Source organism: Marmota flaviventris, chromosome 7, assembly GCF_047511675.1.
Source record: "Marmota flaviventris isolate mMarFla1 chromosome 7, mMarFla1.hap1, whole genome shotgun sequence".
NCBI classification, from domain to species: Eukaryota; Metazoa; Chordata; class Mammalia; order Rodentia; family Sciuridae; genus Marmota; species Marmota flaviventris.
Window position 1 is genome coordinate 68,210,134 of NC_092504.1, and position 23,138 is coordinate 68,233,271.

Here is a 23,138-nt window from a genome sequence, read left to right on the forward strand (position 1 = left end):
ATAATACCAAACCTCATTTCCATTTTCATTGCATTGATGTTTATACTGTGGTGCAAGAGCAATGGTAGGTAAAACTGCTAGAATCTTGGTGTGATGAAGATAGTGACATCAAACTGTTAGCAACAGTAATCATATTCTTCATCACCAAGCACTCTCAGTAAAATAAACAAGTACCTGATTCCCTTAAGAATGTCCTTGGAGCTGGGTGCCGAGGCACGTGTCTGTAATCCCAAAGGCTCTAAAGGCTGAGGCAGGATGATCACAAGTTCAAAGCCAGCCTCAGCGATTTGGTGAGATCTTAGGGAACTGAGCGTGATTCTGTCTCAAAATAAAATATGAAAAAGGGCTGGGGATGTGGCTCAGTGGTAGAGCACTCCTGATTTCAATTCCTGGTATGCAAAAAAAAAAGCAATAAAATTTGTACTTGTGTGCCTGAGCTATAAGTGGGGTCTCACATATTTTTTGAAGAGCACCCATTTTTACTGAAAGAGTAAATTTTTAAAATTTATTTATTTTTTTGGCACTGGAGATTTAGCCCAGGGACAGACTATGGCCCTGTGGCAGAAATATTTTTGACAACTAACAAAGTGAGCTTGTTATTTCAGAGATAAGAGTAAACAGCTCTTAATTGTAAATGATAAAATTTTAGGTTTTAAGAAAGACTAAATTATTTGAAAATGTGTATCCATCACTATATAAATTAGAATTTCCTGAGATGGCTGTAATATTTTAATATATATAATGTGATTTTTGATATTATATAGTCAACCTTTGGAAGATATGCATACACTGCAGTAGTAGTCATATAGTTCACTATTATATCAGCGAACCAATATTTGTTAACAATGTATGATGCTATAAAATTATGGATGAGCAAAGATACAAAGTACAAGGCAGACCAGTGAATTTTAATAGAGTATGAAAAGTTCATTAGTCCAATTTCAGGTTCCGTATAGTTTTTTTTTTTGTGGGGGGGGGGGGCAGGGGTGTGTGCCAGGGATTGAACTCAGGGGCACTTGACCACTGAGCCACATCCCCAGCCCTATTTTCTATTTTATTTAGAGACAGGGTCTGAGTTTTTTTAGCATCTTGCTGTTGCTGAGGCTGGCTTTGAACTCACAATCCTCATGCCTCAATCTCCTGAGTTGCTGGGATTATAGGCATGTGCCATTGTGCCTGGCTTAATTTCAGATTCTCTATAGTACCCATCTTTAAGAAGTTTAAACTATGAAAAAACCTAAAAGTATTAGGAAACAATTATCTGTAAAGGTTATTAAAATAGTCCTCCTTTTCCCTTATCTATGAGGCTGGATTTTCTTCATCTGCTTCAATCAAAACAAAGTATCACAACAAATTGTAGAAGCAGATATTAGAATCCACTGTTAAACTAGACATTAAAGATTTCCAAACTTATAAAATTCCACTCCTCTGGCCAATTTATTTGTTGGAAAGTAATTTATAGAAATATATAATTGATATTTATATATAGTGCTTTCATCAGTTCATTTTATATATATATATATATAAAATCATACCCTCAGCTTTAATATCTACTGCAATAATTATTGATGAATATAAACCGTATAAAGCTGTTTGGGGTCTTTATAACATTTTTAAGGACCAGAGGCCTAAAACCACAGTTTAAAGTGGCACTATCTAAAACCCTTGCTATGGTCTCAGGCAGGCATTGACATAGGAAGACCTGATAGAGCACTGAAAGGAAGCTTCAGGAAGCTTCCCAAGCTGGCTAGAACTGCATTCTGTCTTAATTCCTACCATAGGTTCTTCATGTTACTATGCCATCTTTCAGTGTGATGGCATGGCTTGATGTCATCTCTAGTAAAAGAGGAAACAACAAATATAAAAAGAGCTTTGCAGTGGGCAGGGGAAGATGAGAATATTCATCAAGCAAAAAGACTAAGCAACACTGGGCCAATCCCGTGAAGCCTCTTTGCTGCTCCAAATGGGCAAAAATGAGGCATGGGGAAGAAATTGTGCTGAAAATGAGAAGCAAATGGTTGAAAAGACTTACTAAAGATTGTTTGTATGTTTATTGTTTTAAATCTTCTAGTTAGTTTTCCACATTCTAGTTATGGAATTTCTGCATTTGAGATTTTCTGCAATGTCCATCCTTGATGTAACCCTTCTCAAAGAGACTGAGTAATAATGCAAGGAGACATGGGAGTTGCCCTAGGCCTTCTCTCACCACTAACTTTTTACTTTTGAAGAATTCACTATGGTTTTATTTATTTTTTTGGCATTGGAGATTTACCCCAGTATTGCTTTACCACTGAGCTATATCCCCAACCCTTTTTAAAAAATTTTAAGACAGAATCTCACTAAGTTGCTTAGGGCCTCACTAAGTTGCTGAGACTGGTGTTTTACTTGTAATCCTCCTGCCTCAGCCACCAGAGCCACGCACCACCACACTAGGCCTGCTATGGTTTTAGAAGTGCTTGGCATTCATCTTCTGCTTCTTATGCGGAATTGCACTGATGTGTAATTTGTACATGATAGCTTCAAATTTGGGACTGTTCAAGCTTAAAATGAACTTAATATCTTTAGAAAAAGTGAAATCATCAGAAACCATCTAAATAAACTAAGTGTCGTCTACATCTTCCTTTCCTGGGAAAGCTATTTGAAAACCAAATAAAGCAACAATAAAATGGATTTTGAGTTCTAACACCAAAGACCAGCTGATGACAGCAGCTGCTGGACTTTTTACAATATGAGGGTTAAAAAAAAAAAAGCAAAATTATGCAGAAAGGTCTTTTTTGATAGGCTCAAACTTGAAGATCATGTCTTTCAGAAGCCACTCGCTTCTTTCTACTGCCACTCCCACACAGTCATCTGCCCTGGGAATCCAGCATAATTGGGAAATTCAGAATGCAGGAAACCTATTTTTTATGGATGGCTCAATCTAGAATTTGAACAGTCAACATCCCTGCAATCTTATGCAGAGACAAAAGAGATATTCACAACTAGGAAAACACTGTACAAAATTTAGGAAATTATTAAATCTCATTTTTGTTTTTCTCTGAAGAACTGACTTTAAAACAACTTGAATAGTTTTTTTTTTGGTGTGTAGTAAATAATAGGTATTTATTTGAAATAAAAAAAAATACTTAAGTACCTGGACTATTGCATTTAATCATGTATTGTAATTGTGTTACTCTACCTTTTTGTATCAGAGACAGATATACAATGAACATTCAGATATCACAGATTGCACACTAGATAGGAATTCTTCAGGCCTTTTACATATCCACCAAAAAACAGATATTGGATTCTGCAATATAGTACAAAAGTCCACAATCAATCCAGTCTTAGCCAGTATCTTCAATTTACTTCTGTTGCTGTACAAATAATCGGCCATTACTAGGGCTTACAAGTTAATAACAGGACAAAAAATATACATTGCACTGACACAAAAAGTCAGCTGTGTTAATAGTCATGCAACAAGTAACCAAACTTGCTGAAATTAAAAATACTTTCTAAAAACAGTTTTAACAGCATAAATATTTTATACACAGTTCATTTACCAAAACAAAATGTATTTAAATGATACAAAGCAAAAATAAGTTTCTACCAACTTTATACATAAGAAAGTGCAAAATAACTTATCTAGAGTGTTTTGCTATTATCCAGACGGATGGCTGCTATGGGCAGCTATTCTCTTCTTCAAAAGCATGACATTACACTTGCACGCTACACACAAATGTTAGAGTACATGGACAAATAAGTGGGTGGATGGGAAGGATGGATGAACAAATAAAACTACGAAGATCAGGCAGGAGCCCTGTGAGGTACTCGCAGAGAAAGAATGCAGACCACACAAAGGTGGATGTACACACTGAGAATATGTGTTGGTAAACAAATTTACATAGAACACAGAAGATACCCAGAGAAACAATTAGTTTATGTGCGTGAGTGTACTTGTATGTGTGAGTGATTCTATGATTTCTGCCTCGGAAGCAAAAGGAAAATAAACTAGATTGAACAAAACAGTTGCCCACAGCACCAGCTGCCAGAGGAAATACTATCATGAGGGTTTTGGTTTCCACCTTCTATTATGGAAGTTGTGTTGGAAAGTTTCAAAGTGTTCATCCCATATAACTTTGGACTACATACAGGAATAACCTTTAAGTGACTACACACACACATTCCTATATTCAAGTCTTTAAGGAACACCTCTGCCATTGGATATGGGGTAAACATGGTCGTGGACAAAAGGAGGGTGCTTCTTTTTTAAAAAAAGTGTAGAATAACACTGCTACAATGCATCCAGAGGGCAGGCAGGCAGCCCGGTACTGTGTGACAGCACAGTTTCTGCAACTGGTGAACATCAGCATTGTTTGCTAGAATGGGAATAAGATGGAGATGGGGAGGGGCGAGGAGTGAGACACAGAAAGGAAAACAGAACACGACTTTTCTTCAAGTGAAATTATTAATGCCAATAATCCTTTTATTAACAAGTGTATCTGAACTTTTAGAAATGGAAGTGTTTTAATCAGATCTGATATGTAATCATAAGTAGACTGTAGGCTCAAACTTAGGTAAATAAAGACTTAAATTTAGTAGCATAAGGCACTAAAGCAGCCTTTCTATTTCTCTTGGAGACCTAGTTATCAGGAAGAACAAATCTGTTCTTAAGCTGGTTTCAGCCCATTAGGTACAAGATCACTGTTGTACCAAATGCCTAGTTTTGAATGCATGTACATATATGTGCATTTTAGTGCATTAAGTGTGCCTGTTACCAGGGCCTAAAGATGAAAAGTTGGGATAGCCAAAGCCACTGTCCTTTGTATGATGCCTCCATGAGGGTGTGAAGGCCTGTCCTTCCTTTTTGGGGCCATTAATGATTCTACATTTTTCAAATCACAGGGCTTTTAGAACTGTTCATAATATTATTACTAAGTATCTGAAAATGTTAAAATCTAGAGTAATTGTTTCATTTGATTTTATATATATATTTATATTTATGTACATAACACACATTTAAAAAAATCCCACCACCAAAGCCTTTCTTTTCTGTAAACTAAACTTATCTCTTAGCCCCAGCCAGCTTTAACCCCCCTGGATTTGTGTGTTCTGTATCCAACTAGTAGAACAAATTAAATAACTAAATATTAAAATACTGTAATTATATTCATAGCAAAAACAAAAAAATAGACATTGATACAGTATAAATCTCACCATTTTCAGGTAGATGGCATTAAATGTTAAAGGTTAATTTTAAGCAGTTCTGACATGATCCAGTTTTACACAGGTTTAAATTTTAATTCTGTACACTTTTTTTAACCTTTTTTTTTTTTTTTGAAAATATGTTATAGTAGAACATTAGTATCACCAAAGACACATACTTATTATGTTCTATGCAAGAAAGCTAATTTGGGGTCACATGCAAATATATTCCATTAATTGAGGCAGGGCTGCTTTCTGCACTACATCAGTCACCTGACCACCTTTATGCAACACTAAGAATATATGCCTTGACCAAACAGCAGTCCACACACAAGTTTAAGGGGCCTTGTTACATAAGAGCAACACTGAGGTGGTGCATAGCCAGGTACAAGACGCCCTAATATTTCCAGGTTATCTCACGGCTGGACTTCTATTCTCCCACACTGTTTCCTAAAGAAGGTCCACATTATTTTGGTTATTAGCCTAGTTTAAGTGGAGATACTGTGGGCAACTTGAAAGAAATGACATCAGGCACACAGGCTGGGTTTGAAAAGAAAAGAAAAAAACCACAGATAATGTCTTTGAGGATTTTAAAAAAACATTTATAATCAGTTGGTAAGTGAGAGATGTTAGACAAACCATAAGTAGTTCTTTGCGTTAGTGGTTTAGTTTGAAGTCTCCTGTTACAGGCAGTTAGGTCCTTATTTAGAAAAAAAGGCCTTTATACCTATTTACAATATACACAGTTACTTGCAAAGGAGTCAGATTTACAACCATTTTCTAAAAGCCTTTTTTGTTTTTGTTGGTTTTTCCAAATAAGGATGGATAGCTCTATAAAAATGAGATGCAGGAAAAGACAGTTATTAAGTGAGGATTTTTCTCTTGGAGACAGCTACTGTTATCAGGGAGAACTGGATATTGAAAATGTCGTTCCTAGGAACCACCTTGTATTCTTCTTGCGCTGTCCACCTGAATAGTGTCTGCCCCGGTACTGTACTCTACACCCGTTTATTCAATGATCCCTTTGAATTCAACACTTCAACCATGTGGTATGAAGAGATGTGTAAACGGAGACTGTTTCTGATGCCTTCCGAGTTGTGACAGGGGAATCTGAGAGGGGTCTGTGGTCTCTAATCAGCTTGTTCAATCTTCAACAATTTCGAGGCCCATCTTCTGAACCCCTCTCATGCTGTAAGTTATAATAACAGTTTTGACAAACACGCACCGGGGATGAGATTTTCAAGCGTTTGATTTCTGACTGAAATCGACTGCACCTAAAAGGAAAGAAAAAAAAATCAGTTAGTTATAGGTTCTGTGTGATCACTGGGCCAGGGACAGTGATTTAAAAACTGAATGAAAGGCTTGTAGGTTGAGGCCAACGTGCATTGCAATGTCAGGAGAATGCCCAAAGCCATAATATTGTCTGATCCTGTGGCTGACCAGGAACCAGAAGAGATGTTGCATTATTTGTTTCAGCCTATGAAAAAATATATTATACCAGGAAAGGCATTTCTTTGATTTTAGAGAATTAGAAAAGAGAAAACAAAAAAAACAGAATTAAGATTTTCCAAATTAATGAAACCCAGGGATCTAAAGAGCTCAGTGTGGGGCTGTCTGCTTGGTTCTCCAGGCCTGTGCTCTTGGACGGTATGTTGATATCTTTACACAGAAGGGAAGTTTTTCCCCTTGGAAATTAGAAGACTAATTGTCCATTTTATTTAGATCTGTTTTTAGTAATGCATATCAATTGTACATATTAATGACAGTCACTGTGGTATTTCCATACGTGCATACACTGAGTGTTGATTATATCCATCTACCATGCCTTCACTTGCCCCCAACCTCCCACTCCTGGCCACCCTTCCTATTCCCAGTTCCTAGTAGTCACTCTTTCAGGTCAGCTTTTTAAATTTTTTTTTTGCTTGCTTTAGTTTTCATGTGAGAAAGAACATGATACTTGCCTTTCTGTGTTGAGTTTTTTTCACTTAACATGATAATCTCCAGTTCTATCCATTTTGCTACAAATGACACAATTTCATTTTTCTTTATCGCTGAATTGTGCATATATATGTTTTCTGTATTCATTCTGTATTCATCTGTAGACAGGCACTTAAGCTGATTCCATATCTTAGTTTTTATGAATAGTGCCTCTATAAATAGGGGTATCCAAATCTCTTTTGTATGCTCACTTCATGTCCTTTGGATGTCTACACAGGAATAGGACAGCTCGATCACATGGTGGCCCTATTTTTAGTTTTTTGAGGAACCTCCACACTGTTTTCCAGGCTATAATAATTTACATTCCCACCAACAATGTACAAAAGTTCTTTATTTCTTCATTCTCCCAGTATTTTTTTTTATAGCAGCCACTCTAACTGGGGTGAAATGTATCTCATTCTAGTTTTAATTTGCATTTCCCTGATGGCTAATGAGCACTTTTTTAACCTTTATTTATTTATTTATGTGGTGCTGGGGATCGAACTCAGTGCCTCACGTATGCTAGGCAAGTTGTGGCACCACTGAGCCACAATCCCAGCCCTAATAAGCATTTTTTCATATATTTGTTGGCTGTTGCTTGCTTTCAGGATTTCTTTCTTGGCAAATTTATTATTGGTGTATAAGAAAGCTACTGATTTTTGTATGTTAATTTTGTATTTTGCAACTTCATTAAATATCAGTTCTAACACCTGCAAAAGATAATAATTTGATTTTCTCCTTTCCTATTTATGTGACTTTTCTTTCTTTTGTTTAGTGTCTCTGGCTAAAATTTCTAGTAAAACATTGAATGAGTGTGAGAATAAATACCTTGTCTTTTTCCTGATCTTATAGGAAATACATTCAGTTTTTCCCTATTTGGCATGATGATGGTGGAGTTTCTCATATACAGAGACTTTACTGAATTATATTTCTATACCTGATTTGTTCAGGGCTTTTATCATGAAGGGCTATTCAATTTTATCAAATGTTTTTCTACATCTATTAAGATGATTATATGATTTTATTCTTTTTTCTATTTTTGTGATATATTATAGTTATTGATTTGTGCATGTTAAACTATCCTTGAAACCCTGAAATAAAACCAACTTGATTGTGGGATATGAATTTTCAAAAACGTGCTGTTGAATTTGCTTTGCTAGTATTTTTCTGAGTATTTCTATCTACATCTATGTTCATCAGGGATATTGGTTTATAGTTTTCTTTTTTGTTGTTATACCTTGCCAGATTTTGGTAATAGGGAAACACTGCTCATGTCTGTTGGGGTTCTGTGACTCCTGTACATGGATGTCCAACTCTTTTCCAACATTAGGGAAGTTTTCTATTAGTATTTCAATTGAGTAGGCTTTTTAAAATCTCTTATTTCCTCCCCTTCAGATGTACCACTGATGCTGATGTTCGACCATTTAGTGGTATCCCAAAGATCTCTTTTCATTGTCATTTTTTTCCTGTCTGAATATGACCTGTCTTCAACTTACAATATTCCTTCTTCCGCTTGATCTGTTGTTGAGACTTTCAACTGAATGTTTTTACTCATTGAGCTCATTTCCAAGATGTTTGGTTCTTTAAAACCTCTTTTTGCTGTATTTCTCATTCATCCTTGCACTGTTACTTTCTGAGTTCATCTGTTTATCTGTATTCTCCTGGATCTCATAGAGCTTTTAAAAATAATTCTTTTGAATTCATCATCAGACACTGCATCCATTTTGATATCTTTGGAATCTGTTGCTAGAGTGTTATGATCTTTTGGAGGTCTCATATCACCTTATTTCTTCATATTCCTTATATTCCTATGTTGAGATCTGCACAGTTGAGATCTACTACTTTTATGGTACAGTCTTCTTAGTAAATGGCTTTCTCCTGAATATAAGTCTTGGGGTAATTGGTTTGGTAGGCAATGTTGAGTTTATTTCTAGCTTCACTCTACAGTATAATAGCCCTATAGCTTCTATAGCTGTAATTAGTGAGTTGGGGCACAGTGTGTACCATATCAGAGTAAGAGAGTATGATCTGCTGTCTCTGCAGGTCATACAAAGATAGGGATACTCCATCAGTTCAAGTATGGGTGGTGTAGACAGTAGTGTGTAGGATGCATTCCTACACGAAGACCATGGGCAGGCTGTGCCCTCCTGGACAGCTTCTTGCTTTGGCTGCTTCACCACAACCAGTCCCTGTTTGGTCAATGATCCCGAGACAGTTCCATCTAACATTTAGTAGGAATGAATAATTTAAAGAGTTACCTATTTTTAGACAATATTATGAAATTAAACACTACAAAGAACAGATGTATACCAGCATACATATGAGGGTGTTATCAGCAATTCCTAGGTTACTAGGTTTGTAGAGTAGGCCTATCACAGCACAGAGCCACACAACAGGATCCTCTGCCAGTCTCAGATAGTTTCTATCAGGAATGCTGGAGCAACATTTTGGAGACATTATCTCAAAACAGACTGCATAAGAGAGAAGGTTTAAGGAAAAAAATAAAAAATTATGATACATTTTATGGAATATCTATAGTGCTAGACTCGTACCTGGTGCTTTCCAACACTTAAACATGCATGAGCTCATTCAATTCTCTCAGCACCTCTATGAGGGGAGGGTCACTGTGGAAATATTTTACAGATGAAGAAACAAGCTCAGAGAGGTTCAGCAACTTGCCTGAGGTCAGGGCAGCCCAGTGAGCATTTGATCAAAGTCAACTGAAAGGCCATGCCCTTACCAATGAGCCAGTGCTCCCTATACAACCTCCACAACTGCTTCAAAAAAGATTCTTTAATATGGGATAATGTGTTTTCGGTGAAAAAGTCGCTGGAGTAAGGCAGTGTAAACATGAAAGTACACTGTTACCTGGCAGGGAACATGAGGGACACCAGTGTACAACAGAGAAAATGTCCAGATCCAAGGCTGCAGCACAGCCAACTCTTCTTATGGGGCAAAAAACCAAAACAAAACAAAACAAAACTCCCTGACTCATGTCACACCCCAAATGAGTTAAAAACCTAAATACGAAAATTGTAAAAGCTTTAAATCTTTTTCTTTTGTTTGTTTTTGCAGTACTGGAAAGTGAACCCCAGTTACATCCCCAACCCTTTTTATTCTTTATTTTGAGACAGAATCTCTCTTAAGTTATTGAGGCTGGCCTCAAACTTGCCACCCTCCTCTCAGCCTCACTGGGGTTATAGCCACCAGCATGCCTGTCAACTTCAAACCCATTAAAAGAAAATAAAGTTATCTTTATGATCTCAGGACACAGAAATATGAAGATATAAAAATTTAAAAAATCATACAGAATAATAAATACAATCACATCAAAATTAAAACCTTGTATAACAAAAAAAATCATACATGGAGTTAAAATACAAGACATAGATGGCAGAAGATATGTTCATGATATATAAAAGGAGTGGAGCCCAAAGTATAGAAAAAACATTCCTCAAGGAAAAAAAAAAAAAAAAAAAACCAGAAGAGACAACTGAACCTGAAAGGAAATCAGGCAGTTAGCCAAGAGGAACACCAAATGTCAACAGACAGAATGTCCATCCTCGCCAGCATTACAAAGCCTACTTCCTTACCTATCAGATTGGCAAAAGGAGAAAGGTTTGGCAATAGTGAGCATGACTAAGAATTTGGAAAACTTTCACATTGTGTTAGAAGCAGTATAAACTAGCACTACTGTTTTGGAGAATAATTTGCCAAGAGCAAGTTAAGCCCAAGACAAAGTCTGGGTTCTGCCAACTCCATTCCTTCTCTAGAGGAGATGCAGCCTGTGCATTAGAAGGACACTTTACAAGAACACATTCTGTGGCATTATTTGTAGTATGTGCAAAATGGAAAAAAACCCCAAACCCTTCAGAGGCCATCAAAAGGGAAGTAAGTTTTCATACAATCATAAAAATGAAATATCTGGCAGCAAAGTGAATACCTCAGTATAATAGTTGTATGTGCAAATGAATTTTTAAAAAATTAAGTAAAAAAGTTACACAAGGCTACAGACAACATGCAATAGAAGGCTGAGAAAAGAATTTTATGTAACAAAGTTTATAGAAGTAACAATTGCTCATGAAAGTAAAAACATGGGGAGCAGAAGGGGTATGAATGGGAAGGGGAAGAGAAGACCTGAAGTCTACTTACACCATTTCTATGCACCTGCATTGCAAACACCTAAGCAAACATGAAATGTTAGCATATCTGCATTCTAAGTCACAGGTGACCAGGCGTTTTAATGACTATTTCTGTACTTTTTATGATAGGAATATTTCATAATTATAGTAATAGAAAAGAACACTGTTTATACTAGCAGAGTATAATGCAGTAGGCACACCAGAACAATTGGAACTTGTACCCAGGGCATAACAAATGGACTTAGAGTGTAATCCATAGCATTCAAAAAGCACATGTCTCATCTTACTTCTGGCAGAAGAGCTGTCCACAGTTCCTGCAATGGTGTCGTCTTTCTGTGAGAGAAAACCGCACAGAGCAGTTGGAGCAGCTGTCACTGCCTTCGTCCTTCACCCAATGGTCAGCAGCAGAGCGGCCTGGCTGGTCACTCACAGACCAGCTGAAGACTCGGCCTCGACTATCACCAACGAGGATCCTGCTGTGGTCCCTGTAGGAGACACAAGAAGGCCTCTGGTTCAGTGTTGGGGTGTATTTTGGGGTGGGAGCGGTGAGGGTCATGAGGGACCCCCTGAATTCCCTCATGGGAAACATGTTGGAAGAGACAGAAATAGTACTGAGCACGAATTTACTTTTCCATTACTTTCTTTGAACTGAACCTTGCTGTATTTTTGAAGAACACAGAGGGTGATGTTTTATAAAACTCAAATTTAATCCACACACGGGCAAGTTTCCTTTACAGAGGATGAGTATGAAATCTGTTTTCCTCAAGGCTGAAACATGTGTACCCTGGCTATGCAAGAAACTTGGAGGAAGTAGGGTAGAAGACGGACACTTACTTGGAGATGCCAAGTGCGGTGACTTCAGCTGGGTGTGTGTTGTCCCTTCGAATGAAGGCTGTGTGCATAGTGAACTTATGCCTGAATACCAGCTGCCGTTCCCACCGGTACCCTGGAGTGGGGAGAAGTGAAGAACACGACACACCAAACTGAGAAGTGATACACTTATACCTGGTGGCCTTAAGAGGTAGGGTGCCTCAATATAAGCTCAAGTAGCCTTTCCAGTTCCAGCCATGGCCTCCCTGAATGCAGGGAAAGCAATCTAGTTGTCGGTGACCTGTGGGTCAGGTCAGAAAGTATCTCATTCCAAACAAGAAACTGAAGAGAAGGAGAAACATTCAATGCAAGATTTTGAAAACTTTGCCTCTAGGTAAAGCTGCCTGCTAATGTAGCTTTATCTCTTTTTTAAAAAGATATTTTTTTAAGTCATACATGGACACATATCTTTATTTCGTTCATTTATTTTTATGTGGAACCCAGTGCCTCACATTGCAAGGCAAGCACTGCGCCACTGAGCCACAACCCCAACCCCAGCTTTATCTATTTATTTATAACTAATACTTGCTTATCTTCACAAGCTTTCAAAATTTCTGAATGAATGAAGTTTTTGGCATTTAAAAAATGCCCAGCAGGTCAGAGTCTCTGAATCCATTTCACACATGAAGAACTATAAGAATCCTTTTTCTGTGGGTAGCCCAGGTCACAGAGCACCTCAGAGATGAAGCCCAGGGAGACGTTACTTGGTCAACTAACCCTCACACAGTAAGCAAGAAATAGATATCAAACTTCAAGTTACCAGGTTTCAATCTGTTGTAATTTCGTGCTTCCATAGGATTGGGATGTGGGTGGCTAATGGGGCCCTGTACATGGGTTCTGGTCTGGCCCTCCGAATAGTTGACAAAGATGAAGCCATCTTTCTCATCTAGACTGAGCTGGTCGGACCAGCGCCTGGAGTCATCAGAGCCACTATCAGTGCACCAGGTGGCTGTTGCTCTGCAGGAGGCTGCCCGAGGTCTGTGGCTGGTGCTGCTTGGCTGGCTAGGAGTGTCCTTAGGTTCCTGGCTGATGCTCTGCTCATCTGCTTCTGAATCACTGCTGTCCTCATCTTGAGCTTCCTGCCCTGGGTAAAGCATTGGGAGAATTAGAAAATGCAGACACATCACAATCAGACCCAGCTTTGTTCCACTGATCTTTTTTCCTATCATATACAAGACTCAGAGACATAATATTTTAAGCTAAGTATAACCAAAGGGAAAAAAAACCCACCCAGATTTAGCAAGATTTCGGACAGCAACAATGGACAGAATTTCTGAAAAGTTTCAGAGTTCTCTGGCCTTAGTTTGGCATTTAGTCATTCACAGTCTGACCAAAACCTCACACTCCCCACCCCAGTCCAGAGAGATGTGCCATTCAGGTGTTTTTCACACAGCTCTACCCCTCCTCATGGCTGGGTTTGCCCGCACCATCGGCCTGATGGAGACCTGTCTTCTCAGCATCTGTGTGTTTGGCCATCGCCTGTCTTGCAAGCCAAAGCTTCACACTTCTTTCTCTAAAATTTAACCCAATTCCTTCCCCTGAAGGTACTCCCTCCCTCTTCTGGACTCCTTTACCAGTACTATTCCTCTCAGGTACTTGAAATCCTCCCTCTTCACCATTACACCTGGACATTCTTTCTACCAGACAGCAGAAAGGGCCAACCCCAGTGTCTTGCCTAAAGCGGTCAATAAGTAAACGACCACACTGATGAAGGAGTTACTGAGGAAAGCTTCAATTTAGGATTTTTTCTCTTTCCATTGCCATTTTGCAATCAATTCTCCACTCTTTGTAATAGTCTCCTAAAAGAGAAATCTATGCGAGACTATGTATTTACATATAGTTAGAATAAAAGAGAGCACACAAATGTGGGTGTGTAGTGCCATCTCACTGCATACCGATTTTTTTTTTTTTTTTTTTAAACAGGACAAATGTATTGTGTGCTTCTTTTTAACTCTCAGGAGTCAAGGACTAATTTGAATGGAGCTGTTACCCCAATGGCTAATTCTCATGAGCCCTAAGGTATAATCAATCATTAGCACAAGCCCTAAGTCACCTTGGAAATGGCTTTGATTCTCAGTGAATCCCTTGCTTCCTTTTCACCCAATCAAGTCTCTTCAAATCCCATCACTGCCACACTGACCAGAGCCAATCCTCCCCAGGGGCAGCTCTCCCCTTTCTACCACTTGTGCTTAACTCTGTCCACAGTATGAATACACGAGAAGGAAGACGACATATAAACCTCTCTACCCTGAATTTGATCCCTTTTTCCATCTCACTTATTCATCCCATCTTTCATTGTCAACATACTTAATGAGCTTTGTTAAAGGAAGGAAAAGCGACCACTTCTCACTGGAACCCTTAACTCATTATCCCACACATTATAGGTAACCCCCAAATAATTGTTGAATTGAGCTTAATTTTTATGTTCTTTTTAAAACATTCAGATAACCTTTCTGGTTAAAAGTGCAACTGTCTATGTAGAAATTTACATGTATGAACATAAGACAAGTGTATAATACAGTGTGAAAATGTCCCACTCCCAGGATCCTTTTTTTTCTGGCACAGAAAATAAAGACTATTTTCAGTTTTCAAAGAGAAGTTATTCCTATCTTTCTGATAGCAAGTCTTTGTTCTTAGAAACTCCCTCATGTGATCAAAGTGACACTGAATTCTCAGTGTACAAAAATTAATCACAGACAATAGGAAGGTCAAACTTAAAACCACAGTCCTTTCCAGTCAGTCCCTTGTCCCAACTGTTCTACATTAGAGGGGCAGCTTCTCTGGATATTACTAATGCAAAGCACAACTTGCCTGGTTTTATGGCATTACTCTAGTCACTCTGTTTAGAAATCACCTAGTTCTTTATTTCACAGGAAAATGTTAAAGTGTTTCACAAATAATACACAGTAGATCACAGGTTGCTAGGCATCAGCCTGAATTAATGCCCCATGTAAGCAGGTGTTGGATGAGGACACTGAAGGTGGACTCTGACCTGGCTCTGTGGATAGTTTACAAACATGATGCCACTCTGTTGTCCAGACTGAACAGCCAGGTGCGGGCAGAACAGGCATGGAAGAGAGGTGTTAGGTCATCCTACTATCTAACACTGTGCCTCCATATCTGCTTTGTATTTTCAGAACTAAAGGCCCACAGCTTTGGTCCTCTAGGAAGTTTGTTCTAAATTTAGTTTGAAATGTGGAAATCAACAAGACACTGCTACACTGAGTGTGTGCAGCAAACTGGAGAAACCCTGGCACACCTGCCCAAAGTAATTATACAACAGGCAGCGACTATGCTCTTGTGAGCCACGGCCAACCTTGGGCCCTTGATTATGTTGTGTGGTATAAAGTTACTCCTAGTGACCTTAAAAAATATATAATAATAATAATAAAAAGAAAAATATAGAAGGTGACCAAATGTTTTTTATAATGTATGAAATACCTATTTGTGCTTCTGGACAGTCTTCCTGCATTTCTAGGACTTCCTCAGGTTCAGGAGCTGGTGTTTCAGGAACTTGCAGAAATTCCATTCTCCAAAACTACATTTAAGTACGAAAGTAAAAAAAGAAAAAAGTGGATAATCAAATCAAGGAAATGATGTACATGTTAGTGGATGAGGACAAGCTCTCAAGGTTAAACACGTAACTTTCTTTCTAGGATTGCACCAATGCAGAGTTCCTTGTGTCTTGTCAAATGTGGCAGGAACTGTCTTGCATAATGACTATTTCAGAGTGGATAAAGATGAATGTGGAAAAGTAAGTTCAAAAACATGGTTCAACGAAGTGAGTAAACTTCCGTTTCCTACAAAAATCTCAAGAGTCTTGCATATACAAATATCTACTGCAGATCTCCAAGAAGGCACATAGCCAGCAGGATCCCCAAATGTATCTGGCTGTGGAGCTTTTCAGTCGCTAATCCAGTGACCTGGAATACCACTCAAGAAGGCAGACTCTGGGAGGCACAGGGTGTGGCAGGGGAGTGGGCTGGCAGCCTCACTGTCTCTAATCATGCACCGTGACTAAGAAGGGCAGTAATCAACTGCTCTTTGCTTTGACAAAGAAAAAAAAAAAAAAAAACAGGCACAAAGAAAAATCTGAGCGAGAAAAATGTAAATATTTGCATAGACTACAAAGGTAAATACTCTGTTGAATCTCTTTTCTGAAGAGGCCAGACTCAGAAAACTAAGAAAAAGATACACCGCTTCTAGGTTTCAGGAGCAATCATGTGGGATCTGGCCCAGAAAAAAGCCTGAGGTCACTGGACACATTGTCTAGCTCTGTGCTACTCTGTACAGAAGACACTGTTCCCACTAATTACATTTTTCCTACAAAATTATTTGACAGGTTAAAAACCCAATACTTACACAGTTCACACTGTGAGCAGTCCCATGTGGCAGGGGGATCATGGTTAAGTGATCTCTGGTGTTAAGCTGTTGGCCGTCAGTAGCACTAACAGCTCTACTAAGTAGGAAGAAAAGGGGCCCAATCTCTGATGTTCACCATAACTGAGGAGCATGGGCCAGAGCCCATGTGGATAGCAGGGAGACTCTGCTAAACATCACAACCTGAACAGGTGTCCTTACACTTTAAACAGCTTCCTAAGTTTCAGGCAACTAGGACAGCAAATACTTCTTTGTGCCCACTTACCCTAACCTCTCCATTTGAGTGTCCTGTTACTATGACATTCTGTGTGTCCCATTCGTTCATCTCTGACACGCAGCAGCAGACGATCTGCTGGCTCCAACCTGTGAACGTGTTTACACTCATGATAGGGTTCCCGTTAATGCTCCACACATGGATGTATGTGCCAGCGCAGGACACAATGTCCCCCTGCAAGATAAATGAAGACTGTTCATTCTCTTCATATTATATATTAGTTTCAGAAAAATAATTGCATCTTTGGCCTGCTCTCAAAACACCTCATCCCCTAGATTAATGGCTGAATTATTTCTAAGGTAACTTAGAATTCAGTGCTTAATGAGTTAAAAACAAATATCCTGATCTTCTTTAAAAATTTAAGAGGCTTCTTTAAAAATTCAAAGCTGAGTGGATGCTATGTCAGGGGGTCACAAATGGAGATGAGAGGCAAGTCTGTGCCCAGCACACTGCTGAGCAAGCTCTCATTCTACCACAAAGTACTATGTCATCAGAGGAGGTGACGAAATGTTCTTCTTCCTCCTGTTGTTTACAAACTCTATTTATACTTTTCATTTAGAGGAATTCACCCGCACAGACTTTTATGTAATTGAGTCCAATCACCAACACTATAGGGTAGAAGAAAAAATATTGAGTCCAGGTATATTGTGTCTCTCCAACAAATGACATGGTAATATCTTGGTAACATCATAATACCTTATTTTAAAATTCGCATTCACAAGAAGGGTGGGAGAATGAGGGTGAAAAAAGAAACCTGGCATGTAAGTCACTTCTAATAAAATCTAAGATTCCCTGAGCTGATAACTCATGAAAACATGAATTCCAAAGGCCAGAAGGAAAGGCCTTTCCCTCAAGTCTGACCCTCACAGTGACCCTGTGAGGTCAGCTAGCACCAGATAGACTTCAGAGGGTGACAGTGAGGGGCACAGCAGCAGTTCTCTGTAGTCCCAACGTTCACAAACCATCCTGTACTGCCACTCTAATCCTAAGGTGGCCTGGTTGTCCCACTGCTGGCTGTTACTTTAGAAATGACCTAGTGATTGCAGGGCAGTCGGGAAATTCACAATAATCTATTAGATATTAGAAGATGGTCATCAAAAGCAGAGGGAGCACCAGAAGCTAAGTAGCAGCACCAACACAAGGATGAAGGCAAAGGGACACTGGGGTGGGATGACAAGGCTGCACTCTCTGCTCATCTACTGTTCCTAGCCTCTCTCTACAGCCCCTCTACCTCCATAGCAAGAAGCTAAACAAACCCGAACACAAATAATACTCTCTGTTGCTCTGTCTACCTCTGTATCAGGCACTGAGCTGTCTCTGAGTGTCAGCAGGTGAGATTTAATTAGTGTCCCTGGTCTCTGCAAGAAACCAGAGACAGCCACTTCATTCTGCACTAGGCAAGACCTCTTCAGTGACTCCAGGGGGACACAATTAAGAATGCATTAAAGCGAATACTGTGGTCATGAGGGCTGAGCCATAGAAGAAGAAATAAAGAGCAGCTGCCAAGGGAACTTGGGCCCAAAATGTAAACACAAGTTAAGCACATTGGGTATTGGTTGGAGAAACAGAAATAGAATTATTTTCATGTGTTAAGAAACTATAAAAAACATTTATGAAAAGAAAAGAAACCCCAAATCGCTTCTGCAGTATTTGCAGCAACTATTGCAATCCAGTGGGTGCATAATGGCTCAAATAACTGACTGTAAATAAAATTCTATTTAAGAACAACTTCAAAACAAAGAACTTCAATGAAATTAAGCATCTGACTCAGAGTAACACTGTTAGGTCAGAGTGGTTCTGTCGCTCCTATATTTTTCTACAGTTCTTTAGAAATAAAAGTTTTCAGGCCTAACCCAAGGCTGTGTTCTGAAATATCTTAAACCTATCAAATACACCAAAACCAAATTTGACTCTGTTACCCTTCCTTCCCCAACTTATTCACATTTCTGAGTCCTCCTACCATTAGTGAGACATTCCAGAAGCCTTTCACTAGAACTATTTTTTTTTTTTTTTTTTTTGGTGTGACTACAAGATTTTTGATTGTAAGTATAAAACAGTATTGTCTGAAAGAAATCAAAGATGTGAAGGAAAAGGAAAGTTGTCTGTGTGGATGGTAACAGAAACATCCCTCAATAACATGGTGAGAACTACCATTTCCTAAAGGTGGCCACAGGGCAGGAATGAGGCAGGAATGGGAATGTTGTCAATGAAGAGGCTGGGGTGGGTTCCTGGGACAGGATATGTTATCCTATAGTAATGTACCCTTGGACTTATGGACCTCATTTTTTGTAAACCTACTCTTAAGCTTCCCCTGCCTGACAACCCCTTAGTGATGAAGAGGACTCCCTCTCTTGTTCAATTCAGTGGGACTTGCTCTATTTGGGGAACTTCTAGTCCAGTGGATTTATTTTTATTTTTATTTATAAAATATTTATTTTTGAGATAAAATTCCTTGATAATTTGAGAATGTTTTAAAAATAATAACAAATTCTCTCATTTGGGCACCCAAATACTACTCTTTTCACTTTTCAAAACAAATAATGTATTTTGTTAAAAATTTCAACAAAATTTGAACATTCTTTTTTTAAAAAATATATTTTTTATTTGTGGATGAACATTTATTTTTATGTGGTGCTGGGAATTGAACCCAGTGCCTCATATGTGCTTAGGTAAGTGCTCTACCATGGAGCCACAACCCCAGCCTGAACATTCTTAATAAATCCCACGAGTTACTTATTTTTTAAAAAGCATATCATATTTGTTTTATTTTAACCAAATCTTGTTCTCTTTTAAAGTACCTAGTAGTGAATGAATTTTAAGATGAAAGTACTCTTTGGGTCAAAAATTTTAATCTCCATCTGCTTTTCAAAAAACACAGAAATCAAGAGAAATGTAGTGACTTTTAGAATGAGTGTCTATCAGCTTAGGAAAAGTCATTTTTTACTGAGTATGGTTTCCCTGAATATAAAACAATTGTGCAATTTAATACTTACTGTTAATTCATTGATACAAAGAGTAGAAACCGGAGCTCGATGGCCTCGTAGCTGGGTTAGAAATGACAGTTTATTCAAATCCCAAATAATGCACGTCCGGTCGCGGGACCCACTGACAATTATGTGATAGGCTAGTGATGCTGTGGCGCAGGTGACAGTATCAGTGTGGCCAAGTAAGGCCTACAAAAGAAAACAGCAACATATCAGATCAATTATAGTAACAGATCCCATAGCGACTTCAGAAGCTCCCAGATTCATCAGATAGCTATGCTGAGGGCAGTGGGTGCCCTGAGTGGGGCCACTGGGCAGTGTGGGGCTGACCTTTCTCCTCATGTGGCCTATCGTGGGCTCATCCTGTATGGATGGGGGATGAGTTTTATTCTACTTTCCTAAACATAGGTCAGCATAGTTGAGAGCATGGGGATTGGCAGCTGCAACCCAGCTTGGATTTCTTCATGCTATTTCTATGTGGAAATACACTGATAATTGGCCCCCAAGCAGAACTGAAACTGTGTGTCCATTCTCTTATGCCACAAACACCTGTTTGTTTATTCTGAGGACCTGTAATTGATGAATTTTTTAAGGTGCACAAACTACATGCAGTTATTTTAGGTTAGTCAAAAATTAAAAAATAAAAATATACAAATGATGAGAACCACAAGATTGCAGTATCTGGTTCTGAAAGACAAGGGAACAGTGTCATTCTGATGTGTCAATGTGCTGCAGTCCTGCTACTCCATGGGAAATATCTGAGGAGTTCTGTCTGAGAGGAACTTCTTCAAACTGGAATAAGAACTGTTCTCTTTTGCTAGAAAATGAAGAGAAACAGGACACACGGGAATGAATGGTAGTAACTGAAAATAAGTAAGGATTCTGAAGGGAAAGATCGAGATTACTGTTAAGGAGTCCCTGAGTATCAGAATAGGCCATCTTCCCTGGCAGAAGAATATGCCTGCTTAAATAATGAGTTGGTTTAAAATTTGGGGCATACAGACATCTGCATGGTGTGTTTAGCAAACCCCATTTGACTGGCATGTCATCTTCAGAATCTTTTTTCTAAATTAAAAATATTTAAGCAGGAGTTTGGATCAGCAGAATGTATGTCAATTTGGTGCTTGTTTGTTTCAGGAGTTTGCTTCTCTTGGTGTGATTTGCCACAGGACTCAGGAAGTCTATGAAGCCTCTGGTCTATTTAGATGGTTGTTGGTAAAAGTACCAGGGGTCCAATTCTTTCTACAGATATTTAAGATACTACTGTTCAAAAGCATATCTAAAATAGTTTTGGAGTCAGAACTGAATTTAAATTCTGGTTTTTTGCACAACTATAATTTTGAGCATGTCATTTGACCTCTTTCTTTCTCTCTCTTTTTTTTTTTCCAGGTGTAAAGTGTGGTTAATATCTTCCTTATGAAATTGTAAGGATTGAAGTTCTGTATTTTTAAGACATCCAGCATAGTGTCCTTAACATAGGAGGCATGCAATAAATGACAGTACTTACACTACTTTTCAATAATAATAAAAAAATACTTAAATGTATGCTTCTTATTTAAACAACATCTTCTGATAAATTCTCTCATAAATCAAATATTAAAAGATGGCTTGGGCTGGGGCTATAGCTCAGTGGCAGAGCACTTGCCTAGCATGCATAAGGCCCTGGGTTCAATACTCAGCACCACATAAAAATAAACAAATAAAATAAAGGCATTCTGTCCATCTACAACTACAATTTTTTTTTTAAAAGATGGCTTACTTATAAACAGATTATTGCTTTAAATGAAAATTATGTGATCAGAAATACCTGTTAACTAAATCTTCAAGGATTCTACTAAATATTATGAGTTTGGCAGGTCCTTAAGGAAATGACAAAAGAAGAGAGAAACAACTACGACTTTGTGGTTCATCTAAATGTAAATCATCTTGAAATTAGTAAGGATCAACAGCAAATATAATTTGATTTTCAAAAAGTTAATAAACATATAATTTGTAAGAAATATTTATATTACTTAAATATATTAACATATATTACCTAAAAATGACTTACTTTAATTTTTAAAAAAGAATCAGCTTGATAATTTTTAGAAATAGTATGTTCTGATTTACTTTTTTTTTTTTTTTTTAAGAATTAAAAAAGTGCAAAAGAGCACTTTTTGGTTTTTTATGTTATGCCTGATGTACCTAGGACGAAGGAAGCTTTGTTAGTTTCTCCAGAGCAGGCTGAGATGGAATGAGCTCATTCCATCTGCTCACCCTGTTACCTGCTTGAGCGTGAGAGTCTTCGCCTTTTCTTTTGAGGTGCCCATCTCCCACACACACACAACCGTGCTTGTTCCACCTGTAATGACGAGCTTGGGGTTGGGGCAAATTGCACAGAGAATCTGGCCCCACTCTGACAAACATTCATAAACAGTTACTGCCTGTAAAACAAAACAGATGTGAGACACACATGCCACCAAGTGCTCTAGACTTCTGCTGTGCAAGCAGCAGAGCTGAGTAAAGGGCAAGGCCCTCAGCTGAGGCACCTCACAGGCACACACCAACTCACGTTCTGGGTTGGTTTTAGTTTTGTGATGTTTCCATTGAAGCTCCACACTGAATTGTTCCCACAGTTTCCTAACTGTACTTGCTGCCAAGAACCATAATTAAAAAGGACTTCATTCATCATGGGGAACTCTGGTTTCTCCAGTGTGGGAAAATGATGTTCAATGTGTGTGGTGCTGCTATGTAAGAAGCAGGAGATGATCCGGTAAAAGGGTATATGCTGTAACCAGTGGAAGCATGTGCACAGAAAGCACAGTGCTTTGAAGGAGAACATTAACTAAGCAAAATCATGTTGGCAGTGGAATGGAACAGGCTGGGCAGAGTCTATCCATCTTATAGTTGGGAGGGGCTCAAGGGCAAACACAGGGTAGCTGAAGGATCACTACATATGGCCTCTCAAAGAGATGATTATGGAACTCACAGCAGCTGTTGCTGGTTCCTGTGGGGTGGGGTAACAAGTTTTCTGTCAGCCATTTTAGAACATTAAAATGATAAGTGGACGAGATGGTGACTTGCCAAGAGAAGGCTATTCTGGTTAGCAGAAATGGTGAGCACCTTGTTGGCTAGGATCTTTTAGAGGAATTCTGTGGGCAGGAAGGGAACAACCAGCCCCTATTACTCAACTTACAAAAGAGGCTTGTTCTGCAGGAAACATGACTTCTCCACTAGCTCCCTTATCTTTGTCTGATGCAATGACACTCTCCTTTCTTCTGGCCTTTGGAGGAACAGCTGACAATCCACTGGACTGTGCTCTCTCCACCCCCATTATCAAGATATCCA

General features: G+C 38.6%; 1 protein-coding gene across 6 annotated transcripts in view; it reads right to left on the reverse strand.

The window, feature by feature from the left end:
• Positions 1 to 3,130: 3,130 nt before the first annotated feature.
• Wdfy3 (WD repeat and FYVE domain containing 3) overlaps positions 3,131 to 23,138 on the reverse strand; it is a 250,018-nt gene continuing 230,010 nt past the window's right edge. For all 6 annotated transcript variants that reach the window (XM_027939797.3, XM_071614400.1, XM_071614398.1 and 3 more), the window contains 8 exons: positions 22,076 to 22,234; positions 19,821 to 20,000; positions 16,819 to 17,001; positions 15,615 to 15,711; positions 12,934 to 13,257; positions 12,138 to 12,249; positions 11,591 to 11,788; positions 3,131 to 6,458 (listed from right to left, as the gene is read on the reverse strand). In XM_027939797.3, coding sequence (XP_027795598.2) covers positions 6,335 to 6,458; positions 11,591 to 11,788; positions 12,138 to 12,249; positions 12,934 to 13,257; positions 15,615 to 15,711; positions 16,819 to 17,001; positions 19,821 to 20,000; positions 22,076 to 22,234 — 1,377 coding nt within the window. In that variant the 3' untranslated portion in view covers positions 3,131 to 6,334. The remainder of the gene's footprint in view (positions 6,459 to 11,590; positions 11,789 to 12,137; positions 12,250 to 12,933; positions 13,258 to 15,614; positions 15,712 to 16,818; positions 17,002 to 19,820; positions 20,001 to 22,075; positions 22,235 to 23,138) is intronic.